The following is a 17,116-nucleotide window of genomic DNA, read 5'->3' on the forward strand; positions in this document are numbered from 1 at the left end:
GTATAGTTGAGGTAAACAACACGACCATTAAGGAATTTCCGAGAAAACAGCAATAGTTGCTCTACAGCTTTTGGAAAGAGTGAATCTAGAGATAACACAGATGTTATGTTGTCCTATCTCGCCTTCATTTTGTCTGGATGGGTTCGGAGCCACTCCTCTGCTCCGATTCGGCTGAATACAGTAGCTTGAAGTCTCTGACTTGGCTCTTGGCAGGATAGTTATCCCATCATGCAGTGGTATAATTCTCCAGGTCTCATTTGCCACTTTACAAGTTCGGATGTTCTATCCTTGGCCGTGGCTAAGTTCTTCTAAAACTTACATTTTTTCTATATAGTAAGCCTTAATATTGCTTATTAGTTGTTTAGGTTGTTGTTATCCTGTAGTTAACTGTAAGCTGCAGTTACGCGTGCTATTTAATCTTACTACTGTGTGGTTGCTTATTAGCGGTAGTTAGTCGAAAAGCCCTTTATATCCTTCCCGTCAGTATTTGTAGTGATGTAGGTAGTAGTTCCTGTAGAATAGTTAGTTAGTGTGTACTTCCCTTTCTGCGTAGATTAGCTTGTTTTAGTTAAAGAGCTAATTACCTGTCCTGTGTCTCTATTGTTGTTGCTCTACTAGGTCCATTTGAGTTAGAGGGCCTAGTGCCCATTTAACTTAGAGGGCAGAGCTGTTTCCTTTGTTCCCTTTTGCTTAATAGACGTGCTGTCTATTATAGTGTCTATCTCAAATTTAAATAGTGTGTGTGTAACTTTTTCTTATAGAGGTGTGATTAAGGTTTTATTTTTTGTTGATATGCTATTGTTGTTTCCTTCTTAAAATGTCAAAGCAAAGTAGAGAGAAGGAACCCAAGCTTTCAGGGTTTAAAAAGTGCCAGAAATGTTCTCAGAAGATGTCCATCACCGATGGGCATAATATCTGTGTTTATTGTTTGGGGACCATTCACCTCCAGGAGACTTCCACGTTCTGTCATTCCTTCAGCTTCCATGTTTTACAGGAAAGAAAGAACAAAGTGATTCTCAAAGGGCTTCTGAAACCTTCCATTGATGAAGCTCTACAGAGCTCTTCTTCTTCAAATAGGGCCCCTTCTTCAAAACGTGGCAAGACTACAAAATGACCATCTCTTGCTTCTTCGTCTTATTCAGAGCCATCTCAAAAATTGGTAAGACTTTGGATCCATCGGCTTCTTTGTCTCCTCAGTCCTCAGAACTGAGAGAGATCATAGATTTGGGCAAATCTAATCCTTTGGCTCCATGGCTTTCGGAGCCGAAAGGGACTGTTTTTCTGAGCCGTTGCACTAAACTGTTACCGGTCACCCTTACCTTGAGTTCTCCCATATTGGAGAGATCTCTCACCAACCCTCTCCACCAGGTCCTCTAGGATCTTATCGGATGATGACATATACAGGGTAGTGCGAAGACTTTTGAGGTCGCCTGCATTGGCTAAATTGTTTTCGGCTCCGACCCAACCGGTTTCAGATCATCCAAGACTATTACATGCGTGACGAATCCTCCTCCAAGCCAAGTTGGATCTTCGGAGCCAGAATACCAGGTACCGCTTGCTGTAGATTCTTCAGTTCCGAGACCCCCTTCAGGAGATTTCCGAAATGGTTCCTGCTCCGACATTCTCAGTGCTGTCTGGGGTGTCTTAAGAGCCGACATTCTCTGGTCGGCTCCGGGGGGGGATCGGATCCGAGTTTCTTCAGTTCTGAGTTTACCTCTGAGTGTTGGCTCAGCTGAGCTTGGCTGCTCCATCAGCCTCGGAGCTGATCTCCGTGGTGCTGGGGATTCCCTCTGTTTCCTGTGAACTGGAGGTGTTCTTGGAGCCTGGGGGATCTGCCTTCAAGCTGATGAGGAGTGTGCTGTCCCAACCTACAGCTCTACACAAGGATAGTGGTATTCTTCCCCTCACGGCACCAGCTTCTGACTCGGCACCACCCCATTAACAGGACAGCAGAGATTCAGAGCCTCAGGGAGTCCCATTGGGCGAACCCCACTCTTCCGAGTCCTCCCCAAAATATCCTTTTGAGGAGGCTCCTCAAAAGAGAACATGCAAGAGGAAGCATATAGACTCCCCTGACGAGTCCGTCACCTCTGACACTGACCTCAAGGAGTCAGAAGGGTCCCCATGGTCGTCCTCTGAAGATATCTCCTGTACAGATATCCTAGAGATCCTGAAACTGAGAGGCAGCTGGAAAACCATCAACCCTTCTGATGAGGAGTCAGTGTACCTGAAGGCTTTTGGATCTCAATCTTCAGCCTCCTGGGTGTCTCTGCCTTTCGACGAGCTGTTGGAGTTGGCTAGTGGAAAGGTGTGGGAGTCACCAGACACTATGGAACCAGTCCCTTGGAGGCCAAATAAGTTCTTGTTGGCCCCTTCGGAAAAGGAATTTTTGACGAAAGGTGTTCCTGTAGATGCTATGGTGGTGTCAGCAGCCACCAAGAAGGAACTTTCTGAAACATCCTCATCTATCCTTCCACTGAACAAGGACTCCCACACAATGGATAGATACGGGAAGCGTGTTTTTTCATCAGTGACTTTTACCCTTAGATCACTGAGCTACCTTACACACTTTGAGACTACAAAGAGATAATCCTGAAGGAGTTAGAAGGTGCTCTCCAGGGTTCATTGGCTGCGGGGGTGTCAGAAAAGGTCACCTCTCAGCGATCGATCTTAAATTCCATCGTTACCTCCTCCATGAGACTTGATATCCTATGCAGTGGATGGAGTGAGTAGGGCAGCTGGTTCAGAGTTTCCCTTAGGAGGCACTCCTGGATGCACTTGTGCAACTTTGCATAGCCTTTCAAGTCTACCTTTACTAGTGCCCCTTTTGATGGTTCCTCACTTTTTGGACCAAACGTCAAGGACACACTCACCAGATGCGAGCAAGAAGGGAAAACTCTCTCTGCCGTTGGAGTACGTTATTCCATACCTTCAAGACCTTACCCTAAAGGTCAGAAGAGTGGAAAATGTGGTTTAAAAGATCCCAGGGAGTTTTTCAAGCTGCATGAGGTGAACCCTTCCCCAGGGGCAGAGGAGGAGGCAATAATGGTAGACTCTGTCCTAGAGGCAGGGGGGGTCCACAAAACCAGGGTGACAGTGATTCCTTTCGCAGCCAATCCTACCAGCGCTCCTGAAAGGAGGCCCGTCTACTCTACTCTGGAGGCAGTTGGGGGCGTTTATCTTTGTACTCAGAAGTCTGGCAAGACATCACAAGAAACAAGTGGGTACAAAGTATAATATCCAGAGGCTATTCCATTCCTTTTTGCCATCCTGTCCCACAGATCAGAACAATCCCACATGTTCCACCCATTCAAAGGGAACAAGCAACTGCAGAAATTCAAAAGTTGCTACACAAAAGAGTCATCCATAAAGTCCCCGCAGACCAAATAGGATTCCAAACTTACTCAGTATTCTTTTTAGTGCCAAAAAGAACAGGGGACTGGAGACCCATATTGGATCTCAGCAAAATTAAACGAATCCATGAAGAAGTTCAAGTTCCAAATGGTGATACTGCAGTCAATTCTTCTCATTTTAGGGAAAGACGACTGGATGTGCTCAGTAGACTTCCAAGATGCATCCTACCACATAAAAATAGACAAGAGCATCAAGGAGTCACTTATGCTTCTGGCTGGGAGCCAGTCATTATCAGTTTTGAGCTCCGCCCTTTGGTCTCACTACAGCACCCAGAGTGTTAAAAAAATGCATGGCAGTAGTCACGGCTCACTTGAGACGTCTGAGATTCCAAGTGTTTCCGTACCTAGACGACTGACTCCTAACTGCCACCACCAAGCATCTATTTCAGCAGGTGAGAAACACCACTCTTCAAACTTGTTCTCAGTTAGGGATTACAGTCAATTTACAAAAATCTGCCTTGTTGCCCTGTCAGCATATTACATTCATAGGCACAGATCTTGACACCGTCTCCATGATGGCACGACTGCCTCCTGACAGGGTTTCTCTTCTCAGACAACAAACAGCCAACCTTCTACCTAGAAACAAAGTGTAGGGAAAGATGGTTTTGACATTCCTAGGAACCATGGCTTCTATGATCACCTTAGTTCCCCTAGCCAGAATGCATATAAGAATTCTTCAATGGCTCCTATTTGTTCAGTGGTCGTTTCAAGAACTTCCCATATCTCACCAAGTCAGAATTATGGAATCATGCAAGAGAGATTTCCTGTGGTGGCTTCAGTCTGACCATATGACCATCGGACGACCTTTTGTGCCACAACACCCTGTAGCTACGGTGACCACAGATGCTTCCCAGATGGGGGTGGGGCATTATCTGGGAAGGACAGTCCAAGGCACATGGCAAGAACACAAGGCTCATTTGCACAACCGTGTTCTAGAGATGAGCAGTGCTTCTAGTGTTGCAAGCACTCCAGGACTCTCTTCCACTAGGACCGATTACAATCCAGTCAGACAACATGTCAGTAGTCTGGTACTTAAATAAACAAGGAGGAACAAGATCATATCCCCTTTGTCGAGAGGCGCTGAGAGTATGTCAGTGGGCAATCTCTTTCCAACATTTTCTAGTAGCAGTGCACATCCCGGGGAAGTCCAACGTGATAGCCTACAATCTCAGCAGGGCGATATTAATGTCTCATGAGTGGTCTCTAAACCAAAACATAGTGGAGGAGAGTTTTCCGAAAATGGGGCCAGCCTTGCTGTGATCTGTTTGCCACTGCCATGAATACCAAATGCAGCAGATACTTTGTCCTAATTCCCCCTCTGGGGGGAGACACAGAGAGACGCATTTGTTCATGATTGGCCCTCGGGACTTCTGTACGCATTCCCTCCCCATACCCAAAGTAATTCAGAAAGCAAAATCCTTGGGAAGCAGGCTGATTCTCATTGCCCCTTACTGGCCTCATCAGATTTAGTTCCCATTTCTCTGGCTTCACCTACAGGAAACCGTGGGTTCTGGACCCAGTTCCAGACCTTCTGACTTATATGTCAGGAACTCTCCATCCTGCTCTTCAAACCCTCAATTTGACAGCATGGCTGCCCTACTTCCAAACTTAGTCAGGCTTCAGGACTTTACACCAGCGGTAAAACACATTTTGGTATCCTCTCACAAGGCTTCTACCAGAAATGGAAGAGGTTCTCCTACTGGACACAAGCAAGAAACATTGATCCCTTTTCTGCCGCAATTGGTTCAGTTTTGGAATTTCTTGCGGAGCTTTTCCAGCAAGGCTCCACTGCAGCTACAATAAAAGTCCAACTAGCTGCAATTTCTCATTTCCACATTGGTGAATATACTCCTAATCTGATGTAACACAAATTGTGTAAAGCATTTTTAAAAGGAACTTGTTTATTGAGGCCTCCCATAAAATAACCTCTCTCACCATGGGATTTGAATTTTCTTCTGACTCATCTAACATTACCTCCTTTCGAGCCCTCATCATCTTGTGATCTCAAATTCCTGTCTTGGAAAACTGTTCTAGTAGCCATTACATCTGCAAGAAGAGTTTCGGAGTTGCAAGCTCTATCAATCAAGCCACCATATTTGATTTTCCATAAGGACAGAGTATCTTTATGAACTAATCCATTCTTCGTGCCAAAAGTTAGTTCCCAAACCAATCTAAATCAATCTATTGAGCTCCCAGTCTTTTTCCCAATCACAGCAACAAGGCAGATTACAAACTTCACCAATTAGATGCGCATAGACAACTTAGGTTTTATCTGCATAGAACTAAAGATTTCAGGAAAACAGATCAATTGTTCATCTCCTTTTCTGAAGCTAAAAAGGGCATGCCAGTTTCAAAAGTTACACTTTCAAATTGGCTCTCAAATTGCATTACCTTTATATACACCTCAACTAACAGGAAGGAAATTACCATTCAAAGTTAGAGGCCACTCGACCAGAGCCTTAGCAACATCCTCTGCTTACCTAGCCAGATTGTCAGTGGACAATATTTGTGCCGCTGCTACCTGGGCAAGTCCTCATACATTCATTACTCATTACAAAGTTGATTTGGCCTCCAGGGACAGGGCTTCCTTTGGTTCCACTGTGCTCAAAAGTATACTCCTGTGAGCCACCCAGGGAAATGGTGCTAGTGATGCTGTCCCTTCCAGTAAGAATGAGGGCGAGATAGGACAACATAATATAAAGAAGTTATGTACTCACCATAACTTTCCATGTTTGTTGTCCATCTCACCCTTCATTCTTACGACCCTCCCACCTTCCCCCAACCAAGGACTCCTAGAGGACCTAGATGAGAAATTTCTCTTCTTTAGTAAACGAGCTCCTTTGAATTTCCTTGTTATTTCTATTCTTGATGTCGCATTATTAATTTCGGCACATTGTTATGATTGGCAGCAAACAAGATCTGGGGAATTACACCACTGGATGTTGGGATACCTATCCTGCCACGAGCCAAGTCAGAGACTTCGAGCTAGTATATTCAACCGAGTTGGAGCTGAGGATTGGCTCCGAACCCATCCAGTAAGAACGAAGGGTGAGATGGACAACAAACATGGAACGTTATGGTGAGTACATAACTTCTTTTTCTTTCTTACACCCTAGCAAATCCTCCAGACGCTTAGTGAGGTGAGAGGGATGATTTGGTGGTGAAGTATGATGCATGTGTTGAATTTCATTCCTTGTTAAGCTTTGTATAATGTTTAGATACTATTTTTAGTTTGCATTATTGATGTTTGTGTAATGACTTGACAGATTTATTCTTACTAACCTTCTTCATTAAATGATGAAAGTTCAAAAGTATGTAAGTCCAATATGAAATTATAATTGCTCATGAAGAAGCCACATTTGTCTGTGATACAGTATACTTCTGAACACGGTAAACTGAGATTACTTTCTGCTGAGTGGCTGTCAAAGATTTTTTTTTTTTATCTGAAATGGGCTTCTAGAATTGTTACTTCTGTTGCTGCAAGTTTTACCGTTGTTTATTATATATAGTGAAATTGTAAATATAAATGTCATTTACTAGAGCTTTTCTCCCTGAGCCTCCACTGAAAGTGAGCCTTCCCAGTTGGACTTTCCTGGTAAAAAAGACAAATAATAAGAAAAAGAAGATGATGTATTTAAAAATGCTTAAATACAGTATTTGCAATAGAAACGTTGATGATTGTTAAAGTGGGGACTTTGACCTGAAAAATTTCATTTCAGGTGGCCTGTACTTATTAAGGTACATCCTTTCCAACCTTAGCTAATTAACACATCCACCATTCAAGTGTGGTGTGCGACCAGACCATTCCATTCTGGTCGAATGCCCATCTGTCATTTAATACCCCATTTTTTGGACACAGTTACATGCGCAGTTCATGTCTCATTAAGACTTCATTACACACTCTTCCTACTCTTTCTTTAGTGAAAAAAGGTTGCTGTTGACAGGAAAGAGATTGTAAGTATATGAGTTTTTCAAAAAGTAAGAATCTTATAAAATAAGGATCTTTTATGAAGCTGTTATTAACTGTGATGTACGTGATGTACATTTATACTCTCTGTAGCCACACCCCTCCCCCCTATCTCCCAAATACTTTTTCCTTCATCACATATACTCTAACCCATCATAAGTCAACTTCTGTTATCATCCCACTCATATTCCACTCACCTTTCAAATCTTTGACACTCTTCCAACAATTCCCTCCCAGATCGTTCTCCTCCCACAACATATCATACACCTACTCTCAACTTTATATTGCACAGTACTCTCACCTTAACTTCACAACACAATTATATCTGTCTTAACTCTGCTTACCCTACTACTCGTATCCTTTTGCTGCTCTACCACCTGTCATCAGCTCTCCATCTCCAATGTATACTCTCCCACATTGACTCATCACACTTCACAATCTTATCTGAATTCTCCTATCTGTATATCCTCACAACTATTTCATTTCACCTACTTCCACTATTTCACTTTAAAATACCCCTCCACACAGAAATCTACTCACCTACCCTACAAATATTCCCATTCTTCCAATAAAAGCATACGCATATACTTGCCCAAGCTATTTTTACTTAATCGTTGTCGAGACATGTATCCTAACCCTGGCCCTGAACAAAATTGCATAATCTCCTTCCAGTCAGCTAACCCTGCCACAGCTATCACCTCTCCACTTACTCACTCCACTTCTGACCTACTAACCCTATATATTAATCTTAGAACCATTCTTAACAAAATTCCAGAATTCCAAGCTACACTCTCACTGTACTCCCCAGACATTGCTATAATTACTGAAACTTGGTTAAAAGACCACAGCAATATCAATGAGTTTCTGCCTCCAGGATGTAGCATCCATAGATTAGACAGAAAGATCAGACGTGGTGGTGGCCTAGCCATTCTTTACAGAAAAAAAACTTACCCTCCAGCATCTAGACATATCTGCTCCTGTGATCACTGACTCTGACATCATAGTTTCTCATCTATACATCAACAAAAATAAATCCATTCTTATTATTGCCATATACTTAGCCCCAGTTAAAAATTGCCATAACATTTAAAAAATACTTGGCTGGGCCTCCTCTAACTTTAATCAAGAAACATTAATCTTAGGTGACTTTAATTTAGACTGAACCTCATGCACCTCTACTATTCTAACTAACTTTGTGAACCTATTTGGCTTCTCCCAATTAATCACTACCCCCACACGAGTTGACAAGCATAATAACAAACATTCAGTACTAGACTGGATTCTTTCTAACCGCCCAGATCTCTGTACCAAAGCCAGTTGCCTCCCAGATGTGCTTAGTGACCATTCTCCCACCTACCTAATCAGGCAAAAAACTAACTCAATCAAAAGTGCAATTTGTATATAAAAAAAAAAAGTTTTCTGCTGATATCTTTAATTCCCTCCTTAAACACCACAACTGGACCCCCTTATGGCACCTTCCTCTAGATGAAGCCATTGTATACTTTAATAACTCATTTCTTGGTATCCTAAACTTACTAGCCCCTATCAGAATTATCTGTTGTAAAAGCACTCCTACTCCTTGGTTAACCAAAGAAACTAGTAACATCATGAAACAAAGAGATAAAGCATGGCTAAGCTACAAATCCACTAAAACCCTGTCCTTGCAGTACTATCGTCAACTAAGAAATCTTGCCAAAAATATAATCCGCAATGACAAAAAATTGTACTACACTCTAGTACAACAAAAATATAAAAATAACCCAAGGAAATTCTGGCAGGCCATCAAACTACTACTACTATCCCCTAGCCAAACCTCCACCACCCCCCTTCAATAGCAAATAGCAACACTTTAGTAGCCATCCAATTCAGCACACATTTCATCAACTCCATCCATACCTTACTAAATATCAGTAACCACTTCCCTCTAACTATACTCACTGCTCTTGATTCCCACTCCCCCACCTTCTCATTTAAACCCATCTAGACTAATGACATAAAAAAACTCCTCCTTAAATTCAAACCTACTACTCTTGCTGCTGATCAACTCCCAAATGATTTTCTTAAACCAGGAGCTGATTCCATTTCCTACCCAATATCCATCATTATCAATCGATCTATCACTGAGCAATACTTACCATTACTCTGGAAAGTCTCTCATATCATTCCCCTGCACAAAGGAGAACTCTCCACAGATATAACCAACTACATACCAGTTGCTGTACTTTCCCCTCTTAGCAAAATATTGGAAAAGTGTATTCACTCCCAATTTCTTTTACCTACTCAAAAACAACCGACTCCCCAATACACAGCACGGCTTTAGACCAAAACATAGTACTACCACAGCTCTCTTAAGTTTCACAAATACCATCAACAGCCACAAAAACAACAATACCCTTGTTTCTTCTATATTCTTAGACATGTCTAAAGCCTTTGACACTGTTTCACACCAAATACTACTACAAGTACTTGATTCTTTACACATCTTTTTCTTCAGTACTGTCTTGGTTCCACAGCTACCTATCTAATCGGCAGTAAGCTGTTAAATGTGCTGATGACTTATCTCCTCCTCTACCTGTTACTGCCCCACGAGGCTCAATACTTGGCCCCTTACTCTTCTCCATCTTTACTATTAAACTTAACTCCGCTACCCCTCATGCTACCGTAGTACAATATGATGATGACTCTACAGTCATTTGTGCAGCCCCCTCCTATCCAGAACTACAGTTCAAAACCCAACAAGCCCTCTCAGATGTAGAACTACATCTCAAAGAGAACCAACTCATACTAAACCCCAACAAAACAAAGCTTATGTTATTCACACATAATAAATCCACTGATCCCTCTTCCTCACTATATATCCTCTCCTCCAATGGCACCAAAATAGAACCAACAGATAACGCTAAACTTCTAGAAGTCACAATACATAGCTTATTAAGATTTGACAAACGCATTGCCTTAACAGTCAAGAAAGCACATATAAAACTTGGCTGCCTATATAGAGCCAGATCCTTCCTCAACCCTCACTCAAAAATGGCCTTTGTCAGAACATACATTCTGTCCACACTTTTTATGCATCCCCCATTTTTGCCAACCTTAGAAAATCTGACCTTTCCAAACTAGAGACTTGCTACCACAAAATTGCTCGTTTTGCTGCTAACCTCCCTCAGAGTCCACCACTGCACTGCCCTTAAAAGTCTTCATTGGCTAGAGCTGCCACATCTTCTAACACCTAATCAACTGACAATTGCTCATAACATAATTTTTCAACCAGATGCCTGTCCATCACTAATAAATCTTGCCCAACCCTACCACACATCACGTACACTCCGAACATCCAACAAACTACTTCTACAAACACACAAATCTTACAACTCATTTGGTGACTCTGTATTTGCTAATTACATTGCAAAAACCTGGAACTCAATCCCACAATACATACTCACTACTCCCACCAACTTCATGTTTAAGTAACTGCTTAGACAACACCTCCTTAATAACTGGCTCTGCACATAGCTAAACTCCTCTTTCTCATTTCACTTCCCAATGTACTACCAGGTTGCCATATAGTAAAGGATTTGTTCCTAGTATTATGTTATATTATATGTGTATATAATTGATTGTAATGTTTTAACTATATTGATATTTTATTATCTAATGTTGCCATGTTTCATTTTATTATGAGTTTTAAATATTCATATCTACCTTGTAAATGTTTATATCTTGCTTGTATAATATATCTACTATGTATGTAACTATCTTTGGAACCTTTCTCCCCGAGCCTCTGCTGAAAATGGGCTACTAGCCCAGTTGGACTATCCCAGTAAACAAATGTAAAATAAATAATAAACTGTGTTCATTTTATTATAGAATTTGAATTCATTGAGTTTGATTAGGTATATATTAAATGCTTAACTGGGTACAGCTAATGGTTGATCCCTGAAAGGGCTCTAAGTGGATGTACTTGTACCACCTGAGGTGGTCTCTCATTGGCTAAGGTCACACAAGCAGTGATTACTAACAGTGAGACATTGTAATGGGGTATAATGTTATAAATGATTCCGTGCTGATAAATGTTCAGTTGTATGATATGTTGAGTATGCAATGAGAATACAGAGAGAAAGCTTTTATATCTGTTTACTGCGTAGACATTATGTTCATAGACTGTGATAGAAATGAAAAGTGGATTGTCAGACCTGATTGCATATAGTCATATAAATTGAAAAAAATGCCTGCTCTTCGCAAACACTAGGTGTCTCTCAATATTAACCCACATTTCTTTCAAAGTGTGGTTTCAGACTTGTTGTTGAACCAATCTAGCCATCTTCCACTTTTCTTCATAATAGTAGAAACCAGAGGAGCAATGGTCCTTCACACCTTGGATGTGCATCAACAGCTAATGCATTACCTGAAGTGGCTACATGAATTTAGGAACACACAGACCATTAGTGAATCTCCTTTCCACAAGGGATAAAAAGGCTCACATTTGCCAAGAAGATGTTTCCCAAGTCAGTTGCCAAATGCATGTTATTCTGCTGTCAAATAGCCATCTGCTGTGTAGTGCTGTGATCAGAGATCACTCTATTAAAGGAATGACTGCTCCCAGTGCTTGGTTCAGTAATTTCTGCAGCCACTTGGTCTGTGGTGCAGACATTTGTCAAGTACTATAGTATCCAATGCAACTCTGGAGTTGGCTGTATTGACAAATAAATATTCAGTTATCTGAACTCTTTATTTGTGCCACTGTCTAACTCCTTCCTCTGTGGTAGTTACTGATGAGGATTCAACCCAATCAAAGACCCTTCAAGGAGTGTCTCCTCATGTGTCAACTGATGCAGTAAGAATGTATCTGTTATAATCTGAGGACCCTTCTTGATGAGTCAGGAATGCCCTTCCTGCATCCATCTATGGATGGGTGTTGCTTCTCCATCTAAATAAGTACATTATATAGTTTTAATTACTTCTTTAATGTGTGTGAATTTTTAAATGTTCGTTATGTCATGATTTGCAAGGACAGTCAGGCTTGGGAATGCTTATGCCTATGCTAATTGGTGCATTACATCACATCATGCATTCATATGGGAAGACAAATGTCCTTAAGCATTGTACTTTGTCAAACACTAATCCATAAAGAAAGTGAACCCAACCAGGGACCCATCACGGAGGGTCCTGTTGTGGAACAGTTAATACAGTAAAAGTTGTATCTGTTATTTCTTATACAAAGAAAAGCAATCAGATGAATGAATATGCCATTGGCCCAGTGGTGTTTATAAACTTACATACGTTTGTTTCTTTTAGGATCACTCCCCTGTGACACCAGTCACTGCTCTGTGTGCTGATGCACGAGAGGCAGCACAGAAGCTTTTGAATCACTATGTGAAAGTACAGGGACTTATCATCTCTCAGATGTTGCGAAAGAGTGTAGAAACAAGGGACTGGATCAACACAATTGAACCACGAAATGTCAGAGCTGTCATGAAGCGCGTTGTGGAAGACACAACATCTATTGATGTGCAGGTAAGAGCCTATAAACTTTCAGCTGTTATAGTGTGTATTTCTACAACTTGAAAAGTTAACCATACAGAATAAAACTGAACATTTGGTGAATGGTAGGTGACTGGAAATTTCTTAAATCATAGCCTTCGACAGTACATGAGTTTTAAGTGACTGATGTCAAGGGTTTCAACATGGCACTGCTGTCTAGGATTTTGAGGAGCTTGAAACAGAACACTGCTGAATTCAAGCAGGATGGTTAGTGATGACTGTTGCACAGTGCTTCATAACTTGATAAAGGAGATGCTGCAAGTGAATTCAGGTGTTACTGAGTACCATCAGTCTGGTCATTGTGTGCTGCCCAACAGTGGTGGTGATGGTAGTGGTACAGAATGAAAGGGCATATATAGTATTGGTAGTGTTTCTTTGTAGAGATGGTATGAAAGAAAACTTCAGATGGAAAAATGGAAAGACTAGAATCCTAGTCAAGCAAGACTATTTATTACATTTTTATCTTCAAAATGTATTTCTTGAAGATCTGTTGCTAGGGTGTATGTCACTGCCAAGGTAGACTCTGGAGTTGCATGGCTACCTTCCGTTGTGCTGGAGAATGTAGAAAACTTGAAAGAACAGTAGAATAGCAGGAGAGGAAAATAAAGGTCTCCAGTCATCTGTGCAGCAAAACACATTAGCAGCACTGTAACTGAGCATGGGTGAAGTTGTTTTTTTTTCACAGATTCTTAGGGTTTTAATTATGTCTTTCAGGACTTTATTAAGAAGACTAAATTTGGTAGGCAGCACAGTGGATTAATACTCTGTTAACAGGCTGCTTCCTTTAGTCAAGTGAACATATTTAATTCCTTTGTCCTCCATTTGTACTGTGGTCTGTTAGCAAGTCATTTAACCAGACAGTGGACCCCCACCCGGTTGTCCCTGGAGAAGGGGCACTTGTATCCAGTGTATATTTCTGCTTTACAAATGCATAAAAAGTAGAGCACCATATGAGCCAAAAAGGGGTTCATACACCCAAATCTGGAATCCATCCATTCTGCTAAATGGCTCTGTAGCAAGGCAGCCAACTGCAGTGCTGTTTATACTGACTTTGGTGGGAGGCCTGCTTCATTTGTTAGGGATAGAGATGTTTCAAAAATGTATAACATAAATATAAGCCTTTTCTAGGGAAAAGTAGAGGGAGGTATGGTGTTGATTTTGGACAGTTTAGTTAGTGGATTAATGGGTAAACTGGTAATGGTCATGTTGCCGGTTTCTGATCTCTGTCGTTTTCTGAGTATACTGAATTTGTATATACTTTAACATCCTAATTTTCTAAATGCATTATTAATTTGGGTTTGTTTACGTGTATGTTTTCTTTTCTGTGATCTTGTTGATGGGCTAGTTAAACTTGTTTGAGATGTCCCTTTGTGAAGAAAACTTGAGCATGGCGAAGTTAGTTTCTTACACACTGTGCAATTGGGAGCTGATGCCTTTCATACAAAATGTCCAGCTTTGTAACCCAGTTCTAAAACCACTACGATAAACTGCTTTCTGTGGAAAGTATGTCAAGCTTTGCAAGTTTACCTGTTCTTTCCAAGTGGTCGTAATAACTATTTATCCTGTAATGTGCTTTGTAGGTGGGACTGTTATATGAAGAAGGAGTAAGGAAGGCCCAGAGCAGTGACTCCAGTAAAAGAACATTTTCAGTTTATAGTACCTCTCGGCAGTTGACCCGTTATGCTCCCAGCTACACTCCCAGGTAACACTATTACTCTTCATATTTTCCCTTGTCTGTTAACTGTGTATAATACTGAAGCAGTGGGTATGAATGTAGCCATGCTCCTTTGTGTTTGAAAGTACTTGTTTAGTCTTCTCCACTTGAAGTTAAGACATAACACAAATGTCATTGCATCCAGTGGAGCAGTTACTTGATTTCCTTTGTTAGAAGGCTTTGAAGTTTTCATTACCAGGAATCTAAATGAGATGGAGAATTAAAAGATGAGCTGTACTGTGTATAACTAGAGAAAGGCGCACTTTATGTTGGATGTCCCTTATTGGAATCTGTCAGCTTAGGTTTACCCTTTTCTGACTATTTGTTGTGGAATATTCAGTTTAGGTTTTGCATAAAATAAAATCTTAATATCTTAATTCGGGCAAGTAACACTTAAGGGACTCCCTCTTTGAAATATCTATTGATCATAGAAACACCTATAGCAATTTTGCTGTAGCAAAACCATGAAATTTTATTTTAGAATGCCACCATTCTCCCTTCACTCCCACAGTACACTACCCTTCCCTTTCTCTGCCAAGTTCTCATTTGCCAACAGACCAAGGACATCTACGACAATCCCAGCCTCAACCTTTTTTCAGTGTTTCACATATCCCAATGAGAAGTATATTCATTTTCTACTAAAATATTCTTTTGGTTTATTGTTTTATTTTTTATTTTTTCAAATTAACTGCGGTGATCGGTATTAGTCAGGCGCTAGATCTGATTTTGTCCAGCGTAACAGATTGGTTATCAGATCTGACCTGAGAGCCTTTTTCAAGCTTTTGGATCCAGCAATCAGGCTTTTCCCCTACCCGTAATTTCCTCTTGTCCCTACAGTACCTCAGATCTCATTTGCCACCTATTCAGTCAAGATGTGATCCTGAGGGCTCAGAGCTAATAGCAAAGATAAGTGCACGTTTTCTCTTTTTCTAATCTGTTTTTGGCACTATTTTTTCCTGCAGCTAAATTTCTTTATTTCTGCTTGCAACTAATCTTTAATCCTTTATCTTTTTCCAGCAGTTAGAAATTTTTCAGGAGTTATACTTCCCGACCTTTCTCCCCTATTTTATTTATAAAAAAAAAAGCTTAACTTACTTTTTTCTATAATCGTTTAGTAGTGTTTCTTAGGTAGTAGTATTGTTTTCTGGTTCAGTGGTTGTTTTCAACAGTTAATATTGTTTTTGTTTACTGTGCTAGTATGTTCAACAAGGCCTCTAGCTTTAAAAGTGTATAGTACCTGCGGTTAAAAAATTCTGTAAAAATGAAGACTTTTCTTCTTCTGTATCCTATCCTGATGACCCCTTCTGTGGGCTGGACCTCAAGATAAAGTGTGTCTTTGGTCAAAGTATTCATGTCCATTAGCTAAGAATTGCCTGCGTGCTTATTAGGGAAAAGAAAGTGTAGGAATTTGGGCCACCAGTCCTTTGTTATCTGTACTGAGGGATAGCATTTATGTCACCTGGAAGCACCCTGATTACAGTCCTTCTGGTTTTGAAAAGGCAGATCACTTGTGCAGAAAGGATCCTGACTTTCAGACTTGTTTGGAGAAATATCCAGAAGCAGATCCATACATACTCATTAACTTCCTTCTTTTTCACCTGTCCTGCTTATGCAGGACACCGGTCTGTATTTTTGGGCAATAAGGTGGGAGAGACAGATTCTGAACATGCATGACAGCTTGAGAAAATCTTGCTAAGGACTGGTAGGTGTAGACACCATAGAATTCAAGCACTGTCTGTAGTTATTGGGTCTCCCACTGTCCAGTCCTCCTTTGAGAGACCATTTTGTTTCACCATATTTACAAAGTCTTGCTAATATGCGACCTGTCAAGTTGGTGTCTTCTGATGAAGAACAGAAGGGAATTTGTTTTGATCTTATACTAGTCCCCAAGAAGTTAGCAGTTTTCAGACCATTTGTGCATATGAAATGTATCAGGCTTAGAATGGTCATGATTCCAGTCATCTTCATAGTTACCAGAAAGTTGCTGAATAGTCAGTAAATATCTGCTGGTAAATCAGTGTCATCCAAAGTATGAGATTACTTGTAGCATATCCACTATTGTCTGCTGCAAGAAGTGGAAAACTTTTCTCTGCCTGTCCATTATATACTGAAACTGTGTGACAGAATCTCATTCAAATAAAGTTGTATAAGCTGAGGCCAGCTCACAGGAGCTGTTTTGAACTTTGAGAACTGCATGTCTTTTCTGCAGAATGATAATGCTCTAGAAATATGCTTTTCAGACTGAGTTTCATGGAAGTGCAGAGTCTAAGCATGAATGTTTTCTCAGTCTGCATTGTTAATCAGTCTTGTACAGTACCACATGAACTATTTTGACTGTGCTGCTTGACCCTTACACACTCACATAAGCGATTATTCTGATTCTCAGACACTGTTTTTAGAGACCGTGTTTAATTATGAGCATGTGTCTTTCAGGTAGTCAGACTTTTCCATGGCATGTCCATTTTAAGTCCTGTAGGTGTC

At 40.8% G+C, this 17,116-nt stretch overlaps 1 protein-coding gene across 1 annotated transcript in view; it reads left to right on the forward strand.

The window, feature by feature from the left end:
• VPS51 (VPS51 subunit of GARP complex) overlaps window positions 1–17,116 on the forward strand; it is a gene marked incomplete in the record, with an annotated part of 371,967 nt that overhangs the window by 239,733 nt on the left and 115,118 nt on the right. Inside the window, 2 exon segments of the mRNA XM_044075814.1 lie at window positions 12,676–12,894; window positions 14,502–14,623. Of these exon segments, the coding sequence (XP_043931749.1) occupies window positions 12,676–12,894; window positions 14,502–14,623 (341 nt within the window).

This window comes from Protopterus annectens, chromosome 6.part1, assembly GCF_019279795.1.
Source record: "Protopterus annectens isolate FY-2018-M chromosome 6.part1, PAN1.0, whole genome shotgun sequence".
In the NCBI taxonomy this organism is placed as follows: domain Eukaryota; kingdom Metazoa; phylum Chordata; order Ceratodontiformes; family Protopteridae; genus Protopterus; species Protopterus annectens.